The sequence below is a fragment of the Chiloscyllium plagiosum genome, chromosome 9 (assembly GCF_004010195.1).
Source record: "Chiloscyllium plagiosum isolate BGI_BamShark_2017 chromosome 9, ASM401019v2, whole genome shotgun sequence".
In the NCBI taxonomy this organism is placed as follows: domain Eukaryota; kingdom Metazoa; phylum Chordata; class Chondrichthyes; order Orectolobiformes; family Hemiscylliidae; genus Chiloscyllium; species Chiloscyllium plagiosum.
In genome coordinates, this window is record NC_057718.1 from 57,542,559 (window position 1) to 57,560,984 (window position 18,426).

General features: G+C 41.8%; 1 protein-coding gene across 3 annotated transcripts in view; it reads right to left on the reverse strand.

Annotated features, from left to right (window-relative positions):
• Nucleotides 1-11,413: 11,413 nt before the first annotated feature.
• The window catches only part of LOC122552885 (EGF-containing fibulin-like extracellular matrix protein 1), a 109,301-nt gene continuing 102,288 nt past the window's right edge, over nucleotides 11,414-18,426 (reverse strand). For all 3 annotated transcript variants that reach the window (XM_043696025.1, XM_043696026.1, XM_043696027.1), the window contains 2 exons: nucleotides 15,117-15,309; nucleotides 11,414-11,880 (listed from right to left, as the gene is read on the reverse strand). In XM_043696025.1, the coding sequence (XP_043551960.1) occupies nucleotides 11,719-11,880; nucleotides 15,117-15,309 (355 nt within the window). In that variant the 3' untranslated portion in view covers nucleotides 11,414-11,718. The remainder of the gene's footprint in view (nucleotides 11,881-15,116; nucleotides 15,310-18,426) is intronic.

An 18,426-nucleotide genomic window follows, 5' to 3' on the forward strand; every position in this document is an offset into this window, starting at 1 on the left:
TATTGCTGGAACAGCACAGCAGGTCAGGCAGCATCCAGGGAACAGGAGATTCGACGTTTCGGGCACAGGCCCTTCTTCAGGAATCAAACAAGATGAACAGCAAGAAAACTGCGATAAAAGTGAAACACTATTTCTCTATTTCACACTGACTCTGTGCAATTTCTAACCAGAGGTGAGTTTTGCATACTGTAAAACTACACAGAGGAGGCCCTTTGGCCCATCCAGTCTGAAATGACCTATCGACACTAATTCCACTTTCCAGCACTTGACCCATAGCCTTAAAATGTTATGACAATTAAAGTCCTTATCCACATTCTTTCTGCATATGATGAGATAACAGGCGTGCTTGACCCGGATGGTGTAAGGGTGTCAAAGAAGCTCAAACTGAAATCACTCAAGCTCAGACAGCTGCCATCATGCCTGACCATTGGAGGTTGTTAAAGAGTGTGCAGAGATTCCCAGTAATCCAGTCACCAGTCCTTCATCTGCTGTAAGGGAGTGGCAGTGGTTCCATGGAGCACACACCTCTCTCAGGAAGCAGTCACACTTTTGACATTCCACACTTTGCTGTTATCTGACAGTCAGGCAGCTGACCCAGACTGCTGTTACCTCTGCCAAGGCAGTGTGGTCTGCTGTCAGGCTTTATTAACCAAGAGCTGAGCGAAGACATCCACCAAGGCCATCTATAGATGTCCCCACTGACAGTCAGCAGCCTTTCATCAGCTACTGGGGCAGCCACTAGTGTGGCGCTGATAGTGACATTAGGGTCAGGCAAACACAAATTGGGGACAGGCTGTGAGAGAATGGAGAAAGGTAATTAGATTATATTCAATATTGTTTAAAATACATATTTTGTGATTCCTCTAATGTTGCATTGTAGCCATTTCTGTGATGGTTCATAATTGAGGGGAGTTAAGGTTATATTTACTGGTATTGTGATCAAATGAGTTCTTCACAGGCAGCTGTCCAGAAAGGGCCTGTCCAGGATATTGTTTCCCTTTCTCTTAGTTTGCTTCTTTCTCAACGACTGCTGGTGGCAGGAGCAGTGTCCTCGAGCAGATCACCACGTAACCTGCCATGCACTTTCTCAAGTACTTCAATATTCCTTCAGAGTAGCCCAGGCAGAGAAAGAACTGTATCAGCATTTGATTCTCTCATCGTGTTTGTACACTGTATGCACACTGCGCTTGCATGTCAGTGTGTTGTATCCTGGAGATATTAACCATATTGTCAGTTGTTAGCCTGTAGCACCTCACAGGCACTCTGGTTTACTGCATCATGGAGAACTCCGTGAGGATGGTAAATCAGTGTGCTCACTCCACCTGCTACTGTTTGCCAAGCGAGAAAGAATTGTCATTATTTTTCATCGGGTAATAGGTCTTTGGGAACTCTTTCAAACTGTTTTGCAAACACTTCTTATAAAACAATGAATAGCAACTCTACTGAGTTACCAAGTGTCTCCAGCGCCACCCTAGACAAAGTCAGACAGATAATGGTGTTACCAATGTCACCTTCACATCCACTGACACAATTGTCCTTTTCCTGTTTTGACGTTACAGTCATGGCAACAGAATTCAATGAGGACATTGTTACTAAAGTACAGGTATCTCATGCCTTGCTTCCCCTTGAGATTTACAAAGAAGCAACGCTCCCTGAATGCTCGGAGTAGATGTGACCTTCGGCAGAGAAAATCCCTCTCTTTCCTTTTTTTCCTTTTTCTAATAGCTTACTGTGATTTTTATGTTCCATTCTCCAAGTTAGGTTGAATTCTAAAAGAAATGCTGACTAGAGTATCCAGGTTTGAGAGCGACTGTTTTTTGTAGAAGCCTTGAAGTCGGCTTCATAAACACTTGCCAAGCCACTAACTGTAGATTTATGAAACATTATGCAATTCTAGCAAACATTAAACACTAGTAGAATTGAAGCAACAGCCAGAAGAAATCAACTAGGAAATAACCAGTAAGCAGTTGATAATCTGAGGGACAATTCTGCTGGTGGAATATGTGTTCAGCTTTGTGAAGGTAAGAGAGGGCATTGGTTGAAACATTAATGCCCAAAATGGCAACCTGGAGTGAAATCAGCAATGTGCCCTGTCTAATGCCTGCCTGTTCTGTATGCTTTCAGAGCCTGCACCCTGATGCCCCTACCAATATGGCATCCAGCAATACCAGAGATGTGCATTTATCGATATGAGTGCCATTTTGGAGTAAATTTATTTTGTAATGACAATTCAAATGCTCTGCATTTCTAGCCTTATATTTCACTCTAAACAACAAACAGATGCAACAAGCAACAGATGTGTCCAAAAACACTAACATCATTGCAAAATATAGTGTTATTGTACATTTTTATATTTTAAACAAAGTGCTTTTTAATACCACTATGCTTATTCACAATTCTCTGTACTATTCCTAAAACTATGAAATACCTGTGATCCAATGAGTTTTCCACTGTGATCTTGTCAGTCTCTTGGGACCAAATGCCTCTTAAGGCTTTTGAGTCTGTGACAGGCATACAGGAATGTGGGAAGCTTGACCCGATACCTGGTACTACAGGAGCAGGTAGCTGAAGACAAGGACTAAACAGATCATATGAGTTTTAGATTAGATTAGATTCCCTACAGCGTGGAAACAGGCCCTTCGGCCCAACAAGTCCACACCAACCCTCCGAAGAGTAACCCACCCAGACCCATTTACCTCTGACTAATGCATCTAACACTATGGGCAATTTAGCATGGTCAATTCACCTAACCTGCACATCTTTGGACTGTGGGAGGAAACCAGAGCACCCGGAGGAAACCCACACAGACACTGGGAGAATGTGCAAACTCCACACAGACAGTCACCCAAGGCTGGAATCAAACCTGGGACTCTAGTGCTGTGAGGCAGCAGTGCTAACCACTGAGCCACCATGCCGCCATTGTTGCTAGGTAAGCTGATGGCACCACTAATATAAATTCCAGCCATATCACTTGTGCTGAATCCTGGAGTTTAGGCAATTGCTAAGTGATGGGCAGACTTGATGGATTTGATTCCATGATGACTTTGAGAAATTGTCTCCTGATTCCTTTGAAAAACAATTGATATTGTTCTTTCCAAACATCCTCCAAGGCCTGAAGGCAATGGACCCATGGCTGCACTGACTAGTCTGGCAACTTTTCTATCAGTAGAGAGTTAATGCAGATGTTTTCAGATAATGTTGCAGTGTGCTGAATCCTTCTCAATTATTGGCAAGGAGGATGGTCTTATTCTTCACTGGGCTCTTGCCATCTGTCTCTGGTCTCTTAAGTGACTTTCAGCACTTCCATGTGAATTTGAAACCCATCCAACTTTTTTTTTTAGAGCAATACGCCAGAGATCTGACTCTCTAGTTTCAGGATCCAGAAGCTAATTTCTGTGGAGCCTCCAAACCCCACTGTCAGGTCCAATTTTTACCTCTGACTCACCCAGCTTATCTTGGCTGCTCTGGTGAAATTGTAAAACCTTTTCTTGTAGTGCAAAGGACTCCAAAGATTCAAGGAAAAGTGATACTTGCTGCAACAGCAGACTCATTCTGCAATCCTTGATTCCACATAGCCTGTCCTTTCTTTTCCATCTCATTTCTTTGATCTAGTGCCATCTTTGCCACTTCAACTTCCACTGCTAATGTTTCACTACTCTCCTGAAAAAAAAATAGGAACTGCTTGTGTACCTGGTTCTGTGTTTGCTTCTGACTTTGACAACCCAGCCCCACACTCTATGGTTTTATTCTGCTGCATATTTTTCAGGACTTCAATGGGAAATCAATTCTCCAGTAAAGCTGAACCAGGAGCAGAGTCAACTGCAAATATTCTGACCAAATCTCAAAAGTACTTAAATATAACAAGCTGATCAATATTTTCCAAAATATCAGAACTGTTTCTCATGTCCTTTAGGAATCCACCACGTGCATATAAGTAACATAAAGAGGGTGTGGCCAAACTCTGAACACAATGACTGGGATTTTCCACTTTCAAGTTAAAGCATGGCAGTGATTGCCTTAGAGGTGCTGCATTCACCAAGGATTGTGTTGGATTTTTTTGGAGCAGTCATTTGTTGTTTTTGCTCGTTTTGTATGCCATCAAGGTCTACGGTGATTGGAACAGCAGGGGCTAGGGTGGGCATCTTTCACTTACAATAAGCCAGGAACTCTGTTACAAATAGTAGTTTTCACTCCTACCCTTCAACTCTTGTTCTGGCATAGACTTCAAGTAAATCTAGCAACTCAAGACTGGACATCCACGAGGCAGCAGAATTGTACTCCAACAAAATCTTTGATTCAATTGCTTCCTGTAGGACTTGGTCACAATGCTTTTCAAAAACTTACTATTATCTTATAATGTTACATTGGGTTGAGCAGCTGAATTTATGTTTTCTGTGGCAGTTAATTCCGATATTCAAAATTTTAATGGAATCTTTTAGTAAGATTTTCATTTCCTGATGCTGACAGGTTGTAAAACATTATTGAGACCACACAGGTAATGTTGAATTCAGTTGCGGCACACATACTTATAAGATAGTTTATATCATTTAGGAATAAAGAAAAGCTCACTGAATTACGTTTAATACTAGCAAAAAGCCAAAGAAATCTGAAGCTCAATGTTTTTTAAATGATGGAGGGAATGAATGGTCAGGAGTGTCCTTTTAGTGGCATTCTGTCAAACGATGGAGAGGACTTGTGTGAAGAGAAGTTCACTTGAGAAAGCCTAGGGTTAAATCACTTTTTGAGACCAACTATTACTTTCCGCCAGTGGGAAGCAGTGCTAAATGGTGTAAACATGAAGAAAATCTGCAAAAAAGTGAAACCAACCAGTATGTGGATATGGATGTGGCCAATAGGGTAAATGGGAGTAGATTTTCATTCAATTGGGAATGCAGTAGTAAATCTTTCGACCTGTGCTTCCATCATTCTCCGAAGCAATTTCACCTTAGCCCTGGTGAATAAGAGATGTAAATCTATGGTAAATATGTATAGCCTCCTGACTAATAAAATATGTAAATATTTCATGCAATGGAATTGGGCTGGTAAATGGATTAAGACTAAATGAGAATATTACAACAGTTTTCATTGAAAGTTGATGTTGGAGAAACATTGCCCTGAACAGTTCCCCTTCTGGAATTCCTTTGGCTGTTATCTCCTTCCCACCTACTTCCTGCTCAATGGGAAGATCTGAGAATTGGCGAAATTTTAGTGGAAATGAGACCGACCTTGGGCCCTTTTTGGACATCCTTGTAACATGCTGAAACCCTCATGAATACTTAACATTTTAAATTAAGTGAATGGGCCAAGTTAAAAGAAAGCATAGGGCTAAATCTTACATTTTTTTGGCTAAGTGCAAGTCACGTCCCTTTACGTGGAGAGATTCTTGTTGTGATACTGAGCAAGTTTTCTCACCGTATCTTATCAAATTTACAAGAGTTGATGTTCCCACTTTTCTGGAGAATATCACATCTGATTTCCATGTCACCTTACTGCATGACATTTCTGGAGCAGTTTTCCACTCACTGGATATTTGCCCTTTCATCTGTACCATTTTTCAAAGCCCGCAGCATGCCAGCAGGAGAGCTGGTATTTGGCAACTGTCCTGTTTGGTTGTGGCTGTTATCTCCCACAAGCACCATCTCACAGACTTCTACGCCTTTACACACACTGACACACATGCACATGTACACTCTCACAGACACTCATACTCCTTGCATATGCACACACACATACACATACACACACACACAAGTTTGTGGGGTGAATTTGTACTTGCAGAATTACGTTTATTTTGCTCAAAAACTGCTTAAATCCATGTAAGATTCTGTAAATCCTTTTTTTAGATTTGAAGCAGTCTGAACATTGTGGCACAGACAGTCTCACACAGGACACCTCACAATGGCATCATCTGGACCAACATGGCACCTATTGTTAAAGTTCGCTTGAGAATGTAACTTTAAGAAAGTTCTGGAATTTACATATGAAAGAAGTGAAACCAATATGGCCATTCTAAAAGATGAGAGATTTAACAAACAATCCAGGTCTTTTTCAATAATTTCAGTTACATCACACTGTAAACTTTTGCTATAAATTCTGTGTCCTACGATCTTATACTCCACAACCACCTGATGAAGGAGCAGTGCTCCGAAAGCTAGTGCTTCCAAATAAACCTGTTGGACTATAACTTGGTGTTGTGTGATTTTTAACTTTGTCCACCTCAGTCCAACACTGGCACCTCTAAATCATGATTCCTCAACATTGCATATTTTCCATGTTCCACATGATTAGAATGACACCAGGCCAGTGGCTTCCAGTATGACCATCAACCTGTTACTCTGAGCCCCAATAAGACCCTATCCTTCCTCGGTGCCATTCCCTGAACCTCCCATGATTCAGGCTTCTCCAGGTCCTTCCAGGTCATACACCTGCCCACGACTTCACCTCAACCCAATCATAGCCACCATTCCTCTTAGTAGAGAAGACTGATGGGTCGTGTAATTGGCTGGGTTGGATTTGTCCTACTTTTTATGTATAGGGCATGCATGGGCAGTTTTCCACATTGTCACGTTGATGCCTATAAAAGCTTGGCTTGGGGAGTGGCAAGTTCTGGAGCACAAGTCCTTAGTATTATTGCTGGAATATTGTCAGAGTCCATAATATCCAGAGTGTCCAACCATGCCCACCACCAATGTCAGACCGGTGGTGCGCCTGACATCAGTGGTTCGCAAATTGTTGGACGGAATCCTGAGGGACAGGATTTACATGTGTTTGGAAAGGCAAGGACTGATTAGTGACAGTCAACATGGCTTTGTGTGGGGGAAATCATGTCTCACTAACTTGATTGAGCTTTTTGAAGACATAACAAAAAGGATTGATGACAGCAGAGCAGGGGAAGTGATCTACATGGAGCCATTCCTGATGAAGGGCTTTGGCCCGAAATGTCCATTTTCCTGCTCCTCAGATGCTGCCTGATCTGCTGTACTTTTCTAGCACCACTGTAATCCTGACTGTGATCTACATGGACTTCAGCAAGGCGTTCGACAAAGTTCATCATGGTAGACTGGTTAGCAAGGTAGATCTCATGGAATACAGGGAGAACTAGCCATTTGGATACAGAACTGGCTTGAAGGTAGAAGACAGAGGGTGGTGGTGGAGGGTTATTTTTCAGACTGGAGGCCAGTGACCAGTGGAGTGCCATAAGGATTGGTGCTGGGTCCACTGCATTTCATCATTTATGTAAATAATTTGGATGTGAACAAAGAAGATATAGTTTGTAAGTTTGCAGATGACACCAAATTGGAGGTGACGTGGGCAACAAAGAAGGTTACCTCAGAGTACAATGGGATCTGATCAGATGGGCCAATGGGCTGAGGAGTGGCAGATGGAGTTTAATTCAGATAATGTGAAGTGCTGCATTTTGGAAAGGCAAATCAAAGCAGAACTTAAACATTTAACAGTAGGGTCCTGGGGAGTGTTGCTAAACAAAGAGACCTTGGAATGCAGGTTCATAATCCCTTGAAAGTGGAGTCGCAGGTAGATAGGATAGTGAAGAAGGCGTTTGATATGCTTTCCTTTATTGGTGAGAGCATTGAGTATAGGAGTTGGGAGGTTGTGTTGTGGCTGTACAGGACTTTGGTTAGGCCACTTTTGGAATATTTACTGCAGTTCTTGTCTCCCTTCTATCAGAAGGATGTTGTGAAACTTGGAAGGTTCAGAAAAGATTTACAAGGATGTTACCAGGGTTGGAGGATTTGAGCTACAGGGAGAGGCTGAATAAGGTGGGGCTGTTTTCCCTGGAGCATTGGGTGCTGAGTGGTGACCTTATCGAGGTTTATAAAATCATTAGGGGCATGGATAGGATAAATAGACAAGGTCTTTTCCTTGGGGTGGGGGGAGTCCAGAGCTAGAGGGCATAGGTTTAATGTGAGAGGAGAAACATTTAAAGGGACCTAAGAGGCAATGGTTTTACGCAGAGTGTGGTGTGTGTATGGAATGAGCTGCCAGAGGAAGTGGTGGAGACTGGTACAATTACATTTAAAAGGTATCTGGATGGATGCATGAATAGGAAGGGTTTAGAGGGATATGGGCCAAGTGCTGGCAGGTGGGACTAGATTAATTTATGATATCTGGTCAGCATGGACGAGTTGGACTGAAGGGTCTGTTTCCATGCTGTGTGCCTCTATGACTCTATGTCTTGATATCACATGGAGCAAATCAAATTGGCTGATGGCTGGTATCTGCAATGCTGGGGACCATTGGAGGAGGGCAAGATCGTAGAATCATAGAATCCTGACAGTGTGGAAGCAGGTCATTCAGCCCATTGAGTTCATACCAACACTGCAAAGAACTTCCAATCCATACCCATCCCCACTACCTTATTCTGCATCCCTGCATTTTCCATGGTTAATCCACCTAGCCTGCACAACTTTAGATACTACAGAACAATTTAGCATTGTCAATCCACCTAAACTGCACATCTTTGGATTGTGGGAAGAAACCAGAGAAAATCTATACAGACTCAAGGAGAATGTGTAAACCCCAAACAGACAATCACCCGAAGATGGAATCAAACCTGGGTCCCTGGCACTGGGGTGCTAACCACTGAGCTGCCCAATGTGGATTATTCCCTTGGTACTTTTGACTGAAGATTTCTATGAATGCTTCAAGCTTATCTTTTGCACTGATGTGTTGGACTCTCCTATCATTCAGAATGGGATATTTGTGGACCCTCTTCTTCCAGTGAGTTGTTTGATTGTCCTCCACTATTTGTGACGATGTGGTGGGACTGCAGGGCTTAGATCTGGTCTGTTGGTTCTGGGATTGCTTAACTCTGCCTATCACTTGCTACTTATACTGTTTGGCACACAAGTGGCCCTGTTTGATAGCTCAACCACATTGACACCTCACTTTTAGGTATGCCTGGTGTGGCTCCTGGCATGCCCTTCTGCAGTCTCCATTGAACCAGGATTGATCCCCTGGGTTAGTGGTATTGGATGAGTGGAGGATATGCCAGGCCATGAGGTTACAGATTGTATTGGAGTATAATTCTGCTGCTGTTGATGGCACACAGTACCTCATGGATGCTCAGTCTTGAGTTACTAGATCTGTTGGAAATCTATCCTGTTTGGCATGGTGATAGTGCCACAAAACACGTGGAGGGTATTCTCAATGTGAAGGTGGGACTTTGTGTTCACGAGAACTCTTACTGATACTGTCATGGACAGATGCATCTCCAGCTGGCAGATTGGTTAGAATGAGGTCAAATATGTTTTTCCCTCATGTTGGCTCACCACCTGCTGCTGACCCAGTCTAGCAGCAATGTCCTTTAGGATCTGACCAGTTCTGTTAGTAGTGTTGCTGCTGAGCCACTCTTTGTGATAGATGTTGGAATTCCCCAGAGTACATTTTATGCCATTTCCATCCTCAATGCTTCTCTATAAGTGTTGTTCAAATGGAGGCATACTGGATCATCAGCTGTGGGACGGTAGTATTCAGCAGGAGGTTTTCCTTGCCCATAACTTGAATCCATGAGATTTCACAGCATCCAGAGTCAGTGTTGAGGACTCTGAGGACAACTCCCTCCTGACTGTATACCACAGTGCTGCCACCTCTGCTGGTTTGTCCTATTGTGTGGGATAGAACTTATCCAGGGATGGGGATTGTCTGGGACATTTCCATGAGTATGACTATTGTCAGGCTGTTGCTTGAGTTGCCTGTGAGACAGCTCTCCTAATTTTGCCACAATCCTCAGACGTTAGTAAAGACGACTTTTCAAGATTGACAGGGCTTTTTCTAAAACTGTCTTTTTCGGTGCCTAGGTAAATGCCAGGTGGTCCGCTTGGTTCCATTTATTTACTGAGACTTCATAGTGATTGTTACAACTGAGTGGTTTGCTAGGCTATTTCAGAGGGCAGTTGAGAGTCAACCACATGCTGTGGGTGTGGAGTCACATGTAGGCCAAACCAGGTGAGAACAGCAGATTTCCTTCCCTGAAGGACATTAGTGAGTTAGATGGATTTTTCTGATAATTGACAATGGTTTCATGGTCACCATTAGACTCCATCTTCCATGGCAGGATTTGAACTTGGGTGCCCAGATCATTACTGGGGTTTCTGGATTAATAGTGGAGTGATAATACCATTAGGTCACCATCTCCCCTGGTTGTGTGACTGCACCAATTGTCACAGCAAGACATGGCTGCGCAAGGCAAAGAATAGCAGGGCAAAGCATGGCATGCATGCTGCTGGTATGTATTCTGATCCAAACTGTGAACTAGGTACCTTTCTCTGTGTGGTTCTAAACACCTGGTTGTCAGTATGCCATGCTAGACCAGAATGACCTTGCAGGGCACACTGCCAGTGCACCGGTTGATACTAGAATTGTGGCAATGAAGTCAGTGGAGTACTAATGGCAGTGACTGAAAGGTACATGTAGCTGGTGGATTATGCTCTGCTCTGCAGTTTAATCATGGGTAAGATGGAGGGCATTTGGAGGGGACAATGAGTTGACATGGTCAAGAAGTTGCTCAGGTTTCCACGCTGAGTTTCTCCAAGAATTTGTTTGGTAGGTTTAGTAAAATAGCAACAGGAATATGAATAGTTGGGCTCTTAAGACAATATAACAAACAATGAGTGTGAATTGGGTTTTCACCACTGCCTATTGAGAATCGCACCACACTACTTGAAAAAGGCATGAAAGATGCAGTGAGATGATCTCAATGTAGAGGTATCCTTTGCTGAATATTTTGATCGATTCTGTGCAATCGTCCATGTTGCTCAGACTCACGTAAGATTCTTCCCTGGATCTTTGATGCTGGCATCCCCCAAGAGTGGCTTGTCAGTTCCACTTCTCCAGTCTCTAGTGATTTTTCACTTTGTGCCAATACTGGCATATAAGCTCACTGTGATTTGGCAATGCGTTGACCCTGATCCAGATACTCCAATTGGTCCAGTAGCAATGGACATTGAATGGGGTTCTGGTTCTTGTTTTGCTAGTTACACCAGCACAGCAGTACCAAGGATTCTGAGGGCTTACATGGCAAAGGTATTCAATTGCCAAACTACTACCATTTATAGCTATCAAATTTAGAAGTTTAGAAATTTTAGAAGTTGTACAATGACCCCATGATCATTGTTAACAGAAAGTTTATTATTAATAAAATAGCGAAACTTCAACTTGAAGTTGATTGAAGACAGTCAATATATTAACCCTTACAGGAATGAATGTTAATGCAAGAATCAATTTAATTCAAAATTAGTCCTGTTTATGAAATTTTAATGATAAAGGCAAATGCTTTATTATCATAATATTGTAATTTTATTTAGTGGTAGTAAAATTATTTCAAAGAGAAGAACACAATGGGTGGAAGGGGCCATTTCTGTGCTGTAGATCTCTATGACTCTGTGACAACAAATTAATATATGAACTACATTTTATTTGATTAGAAAACAACTTTGTACATCATGATATTAGGTAATTTTGGGCTGGATAGCAGACATTATAGAACTTTATGTAGCTTTAAATATTAATTTGTAATGTATATTCATTTCAGTAAGTTATCTCTACACACAATATTGAAGGCACTTTGTACAAAAAGACAAAAAATACAAATGTGAAAGTTAAACTGAATCATAAAGCAAATTACGTAAACACACCAAAATGTTAATTGCTGTGGTAATCAATGCTTTACTTTGGCTATTCTTGTCAGTATTATATTAACTAAAATGAATAAGGTCCCACTACTATTGTCAACCGCAACACAGAGGAAGTCCGGTAGTTCATTACGGCATTGACTGTTAACATCTCCAAATCCACGATGTACTCCTTTGGTCCTGTTAAAGGCTTCACTAAGACCAGCATTGCACTCACATTGCTTGTTTGCTGCAGGAATACAAAAATGGGAAATAAGCAAACAATAGAGATTATAAAAAAAACTTCACCTTTGAGGAAGCAGCATCTGAAATGGGAGCGTTAAATGGGGTAGAACATCTCTCCAGCTGGTTATCTTGTAAATCTCTGACTATGGGATTCTGCACTTCTATCTGCTCTTCCCCTTCCAGAGGCATTCCTGCAAGGTGGTGTATGGGGTGTGGAGGAGGGCTTTCTGGATAATCATTAGATATAACTCTAGGATTACCAATGGTATTTATGTGTGGAGCTGCAGCCATATGTCACATGAAGTGATGCAACTTAGTGAATACCATTAAGTAGAAGTAAAATTACATTTGAATCCAAGGAGATTAATTTGCATTTGAATTAAGAGGAACCAGCCAGAAATCAGTTGTATCTTTTTTTTTTAAACTCCCTCACTACCGTTAAACAGCAGTAGTGCTTATTTCTCCGCAGCAGCCATGTCATGTTCGACTCAGTGAAGAAAACTTCATTCATATTCCACCATCAGGTAGAAAAGAAACACTCGAGTGGCCAGTGACAAGCAGTGCCCTTCTTTAGGGGCAATGCCTATGTGATCAAAACGTGAAGGGAGGCTAGTGAATAAATCAAAATAGAATTGGAGGGGGAAATAAAGCACTCCAGACATTGTGGCCCCCACCCTTCCCTGAAAGCCTAAAGGGTATTGGTAGACACCGCATGTTCCTTCTCCAGGGATACCTGGGCCCGAACGTAACCATAGAAGAGGGGCAGACAATCGGCCATAATGACCCCCTCCACGGCCTGTTGCCTGGACCTGTTTATGGCCATCCTGGCCAGGCCCAGGAGCAGACCCACGAGGAGGTATCAGTGGTATAATTTTGGATCACAGAAATCTGTGGCACATGCAACCTGTAAAATTTCGATTCAATGTCACTGTATTTCCAGCTTAATGGAAATATCAGAGATTGGCTACTCAACAGTCAACAGCGACAGAAGTACTGGCATGCAAATTATATCCCACCACTGCAGCGTACGACATACCATTACTTAACCAACGTTTTAATAAGCTATTACTGTCTGATAACAATGATGTAGAGGCCAGTGTCACCCGGGTTTCCCAGCCTAAGTGCCAACCTATTTAATGCAGTAAATGCTTTTTAGTATGCAAATCTAGAATTTCAACTACCTTTTAAAGTCAGAACTGTTGCATTATGTGCCTTACATTTGCTCCCATTCCATGAGTGATGCAAACACAAAGTTCAACCGAGTTAAGTATTAGTTTTGTGGGGCTTGGCGTAGAAAGGTTCCATCTCTGGGCTTCACATAAGTACTCCTGGCCACCACTGCTTTGGATCCTTACCCTCAGCAATTGCTTATCCTTTGCTATGCTCTCCTTTTTGGCAGCTGGAGAGACCTAATATTGAGATACCTCAATCTAGTAAATGGCATCAAAATATCCAATTTATGCCCCAGACATTGCAGGGCCAATGTAAAAAAAGGTACACCTTCAAACTCCTCACTGCTTCTTGGCTCAGACATAATAGACTTCCCTAGTTTCTTGTTTAAATAAAAAAAATTAATCCTTATGGCCTCAATTTCCACACCGGTTGCCGTCATGTCTTTGGTGGGAGACTAACAGACCCTATGGGGAAATAGTTTGCTTGAAAGCCACATACAAACACATTTGAACAACTTCCCAGTAGGCTGATGGTTGTATGTAGACTACAGAGGCTTTTGTGATTCAACTAGGTGGCTCACCATCATCTTTTCAAAGGTCACTAGGAACAGGCAATGAATGTTGGCCCTGCCAACGATGCCCAATTTAAAAAGCCAATAACAATTAGTAATGCAGTTTCAATATAACATGGAAAATTGGTACAATCCCTGTGACAACTGAGGGCCAATGTATTCATTTTATATTGGCAAGAGTGAGGGCAGAACGTCCATTAGGTTACAGTGACGGGTGGTGAATTCTGGACCCAAATAAACTTAATGGAGGAAAAACCTGAGGGATTTATATGCCAGTATTTTAATTTGATACTTTTAAGACATACTTGGGCCAAAATGTATTCAAGAATTCTGGCAGACTCCCACTGTAGCACTGTGGAATAGGAATAAGGCAAAAGGCTAGAGACCCAGTTTCTGCCACATAAAGTACAGAAAGTATTCCAAGGCCATGGATATTGAGAACAGCCCGGGCCAGGGGTTTGCTTTGCTGATTTTACTCTTGCTTCTTAGAAGATACCAAGTCACTTCCACATGGTGGACTCAGAGGGTTTAGTTGTAGCAAGAGGCTTGCATTGCAAAGGAAAGGTTACAGCCTTATTGTTAATGAAATGCCAGCCTGAGACAGAGGGGCAAACAAGACCTTGGTGGGACTCGGGTTTGGCCCCTGCTTCCACTGGTATCAGAATTTCTGGTTGAGTAAATGGACAGCAGAGTTGTACCTTTATGGCATGGATACCTCAGATTGACTGGTGTCCATGCTGGAGGGAACTGGTGGATGTGATGTGGGAGTAACCACTGAGCAAACAGGGGTGGGTGATGGTCTGAGCTAGATACGTAGATAAAATATAGACAAGGCAATTGTTACAGGTAACTATGTGAGTTCCAAGAGTAAGGGAGTGGCATTGTTGTGAACTTAAAGTAGAAAGTTGTTAGATTCCGGCAGCAGATGGAAATTACACTATTTGTTTAGCCTTCTGAATGAAAATAAAGATAGCACTTTAGTACATTGTTTTTGATGGTAATTTGATTAGAAAAAAAAACACTCTGATTTTCAACAATTTCAATCAAACACCATGGAACTGAAAAAAACCTACTCTTCTGCCATGGTTTGCCCTAAATCTCGCAGGATGGTATTTCAGTGAATGGATCCTCGATGAGCCCCAAACCTGGGAGCTGGCACAGGGATGGACTCTGTTCTGGATCCAAGGCTTTTACTGGGCCCCAGAGAGTACTGCTAAAGATACACTTGGTCAGATCAGGAGTACCTCTATGACATCCGGTGACTGTGTTGTGTGGAACCTCAAAGGAAAGTTGCATTTTTTTTACTAAATTTTAAAACTGTTCTCTCCAGAAAGGGAATGAGAGGAGAACAAATATTTTTTTTCTAGGGAGACACATACCCCCAATTTTCCACACTCCATCCTCTCTCCCTTCTTTAATCTAGGACCAGATAGTGATATGTTAACTTCTGGCATCAAAAAAAAAGTAGTTGATAGGGAAATGTAAATATGACTCACCCTCAGATAGAACTCGCCTTCATTTCCAGAGATGATCTGGAAGGTGTTGAATGTATTGGGGTAAACACTTGTTGCTTGAATTTGGAAGATATCAGAGGGGACAGATCTGTCTGATCGAACATTCATGTATTTATACACATAGGAATAAGGCTGGTCACGACAAGCTGCATTTGCTGCTGGGCAGACACAGCGACTGAATTTTAAAAAAGGAAGCAAAACAGACATCATTAAGCATCTTAATACTCAGCATATTCTGCAGTTTTCTAGGAATACTGCTATATGTCTAATTGTTACCTATTGTGGAATTGGGTTATGGTGCAGTATGTCTATACAAATTAAATCAAATATCTATAGTAAACCATAGTCCCATTTCTAAAATTCCTTCCCTCTCTAAAATCTTTGAACATATTGTCACTTACCAAATATATGCCCAGTTTTTCCCTAATTCTATGTTGGAATACATCCAATTAGGTTGCAGTACTGGAACTACTGCTGTGAAATTCACAAACAAAAAACATTCTTTGTAACAGCGATCATGATAAACTGTCCCTTTTGTCCTTTTCAATTTTTCTGTACTTTTCAGCACATACCACCCTGCTCCAGCACTGCTCCTCTTTGGTCTAGCTAGGTGGCCCTACTCTAGCCTGATTTCATTCTTATATTTAAAGGTTGCCAGAGAGCCCCTGAGAAGGTTTCTTCTAACCCTCTTATACTGTTAGTCCAGAAATGCACCGAGGATCTTGCCATTATTTCAGTTCTGACCTACACACAGATCCTTGATGGTCATATCTGAAGATAAATCAGTTTCCACAGATAGGCCAATGGCACCAGCATGTCTTCAGACTTCACCATTAGCTGATTTGTCAGACAAACTGTCTGACATCTAATTTGGAAAAACAGAACTCTCATCTGTGTTATATTAAAGATACTGAAGTCATTGTCTTTGTTCACCACCACATAACTCTGCTCATTGCCCAGCATTAATACCCCTGGCAAGTTCTTTATTCTGAGGAAGTCCATTTGCAACTGGGTTGCTGTGCTTGACCCTGAGCTGAGTTTTGGATCACATAACTGCATGACGAAGATCACCTACTTTCAGCACCACAATATCACTCTACTTGAATCCTGCCTCAGCTCACCTGCTGCTGAAACCCTCACCCATACCTTAATCATCTCAAGACTTGGTAATTGGATGCTTTGTTGGTTGTGACCTCACCTTCCACCTCGGAAATAGCATGCTTATCTAAAATCTGATATTGGTATTTAATTCCACTCCAAATCACATTCACTGAGCCTTCACTGGCTCCCCATCGGACTATACCTCAATTTTAACACCTTATCCTTGTTATCGTTGCCCTTCATTACCTGTGTAGCCTTCTCCAGCTTGACAAGCTGGTTTAATCCTGGCTATCCCCATATCCTGATTTTAATTACAGCCCTGCTTCTGATTGTGTTCTGCAGTTTGATCCTAATCTCCAGAATTACCCTCTGTAACCCTTGCTACTCCTCTTCTTTCAAGGTCTGCTGTTGAACAAGCTTTTGGTTATCTGCCAAGCTGCTTGCTTTCTCCCTCTGTGGCTTGGTGTAAAATATATCTTGATTTGGTGGTTTTCATTAAGTTCCTTGGGACATTTTTTTATGCTTATGTACCTTATGTATGTAAGTTGTCGCTGAAGAAAGCTATATAGTTCTTCTAAGTGCCAAAAATACATGCTTCCCAATTTCACGAGACATAAAGGTACTCACTTATAAGTTGCATTTCATTGTATTTGCTGACAATAATTAGTACAGGTTAGCTCCCTTTCCTCAGTTCTGCTTCTGTTTAAGTCCAGCACCACTGGACCAGATCAAAGTTTGCTCCTTAGATGCTGCTTCTGCTGCTAATGGAAGTGATTCTTTAGACTACATACAGTGACTGGGAATCTTTGCAAGGACTGATATTTCTAGCTGTAGTGTGAAGTAACTATACCCTTCTACAAATTGGTAACAGTGTAATCATGGTTCATTATTGATAGTGCTAAATTGGAATTAAGGAAAAGGAGAAGGGGAAAGTGGATGCTAATGAAGATGGTGAAATGGCTGATAATGAAGTAAGATAGCATTGCAGGAGGGCAAATGGGTGGCCAGAGAAGAGGAAGATCGGGTTGTAATGAAGCCGCAAAGGAAAGGGAAAGGATGGCAATTAAATTTAAAGGGGAGGGAGGGATATGTGAAAGGGATGGAAGGAAACAGAAGTAGGGAGTGATCCATGGTAAGGAGAGTAAAAGAGGGTGAATCTGAAAGGGGGCATGGTTTGGGGTCTGAAGCCACAAATAGGGAACAAGGTACCAATGCTACCTGAGAGAGGGAAAACAGACTGTTTCCCAGAATGGCAGAACTGACAGATGAAGAAAGACTGTATCGACTCGGCTTGTACTTACAGGAATTTAGAAGAACAAGGAGGGATCTCAGAGAAACATACTCAACCCTGATGGGACTAGACAGGCTAGATACGTGAAGAATGTTCCTGACGTTGTGAATGTCCAGAACTAGGGATCACTTAAAAAGAATTTCTTCACTCAGAGTTGTGAACCTGTGGAATTCTCTCCCACAGAAAGATGTTGAGATCAGTTCATTAGATATATTCAAGAGGGAGCTGGGCGTGGCCCTTGCAGCTAAAGGGATCAAGGGGTGTGGAAAGGAGGAGTGGGATACTGAAGTTTCATGATCAGCCATGATCATATTGAAAGGTGGTGCAGATTCAAAGGGCTGAATGATCTACTCATGCACCTGCTTCTATGTTTCTATGTAATCTCAGCATTAGCTTGGAATGGGCAGTAGAAGAGAGCCAGCTTGAAACGTGAAAGTAATCATTGTGAATAGCTTAGAGGGGAGAAAGGGCAAATATAAAGTGGGAACACTGGAGGAGAATCGGAGGTCCTGCTCAAATGGTGATCGACTAGACTGGATAATCTCCATGCAAACTGAATTAGGATAAATGAGGGATTGTTGGCATCATTTTCAGGTCTCACTGATCTCTCAAAAACCTACCCATCAATTTATTCATGTTTATTAAATTAAGAATTTATTAATTGTGAAAGAAAGTGCTAAACATTAATCAGAATGTAATGTTCTTAGGTCAAATATTAAAATGCTTTTGGGGACCTCCTATAAACTCGGTAGAAAAACAAAATTATTTTATATAATAGATATGATACTATATGCAGTTAGGAAAGTTGAAAATTGGTTGGGATTAGCTATGTCCATTTTGATTTAGATAAAATGTGCACTTCAAAAGAGTAAATGCTCACTTGAAGATATGTTTTGGGAT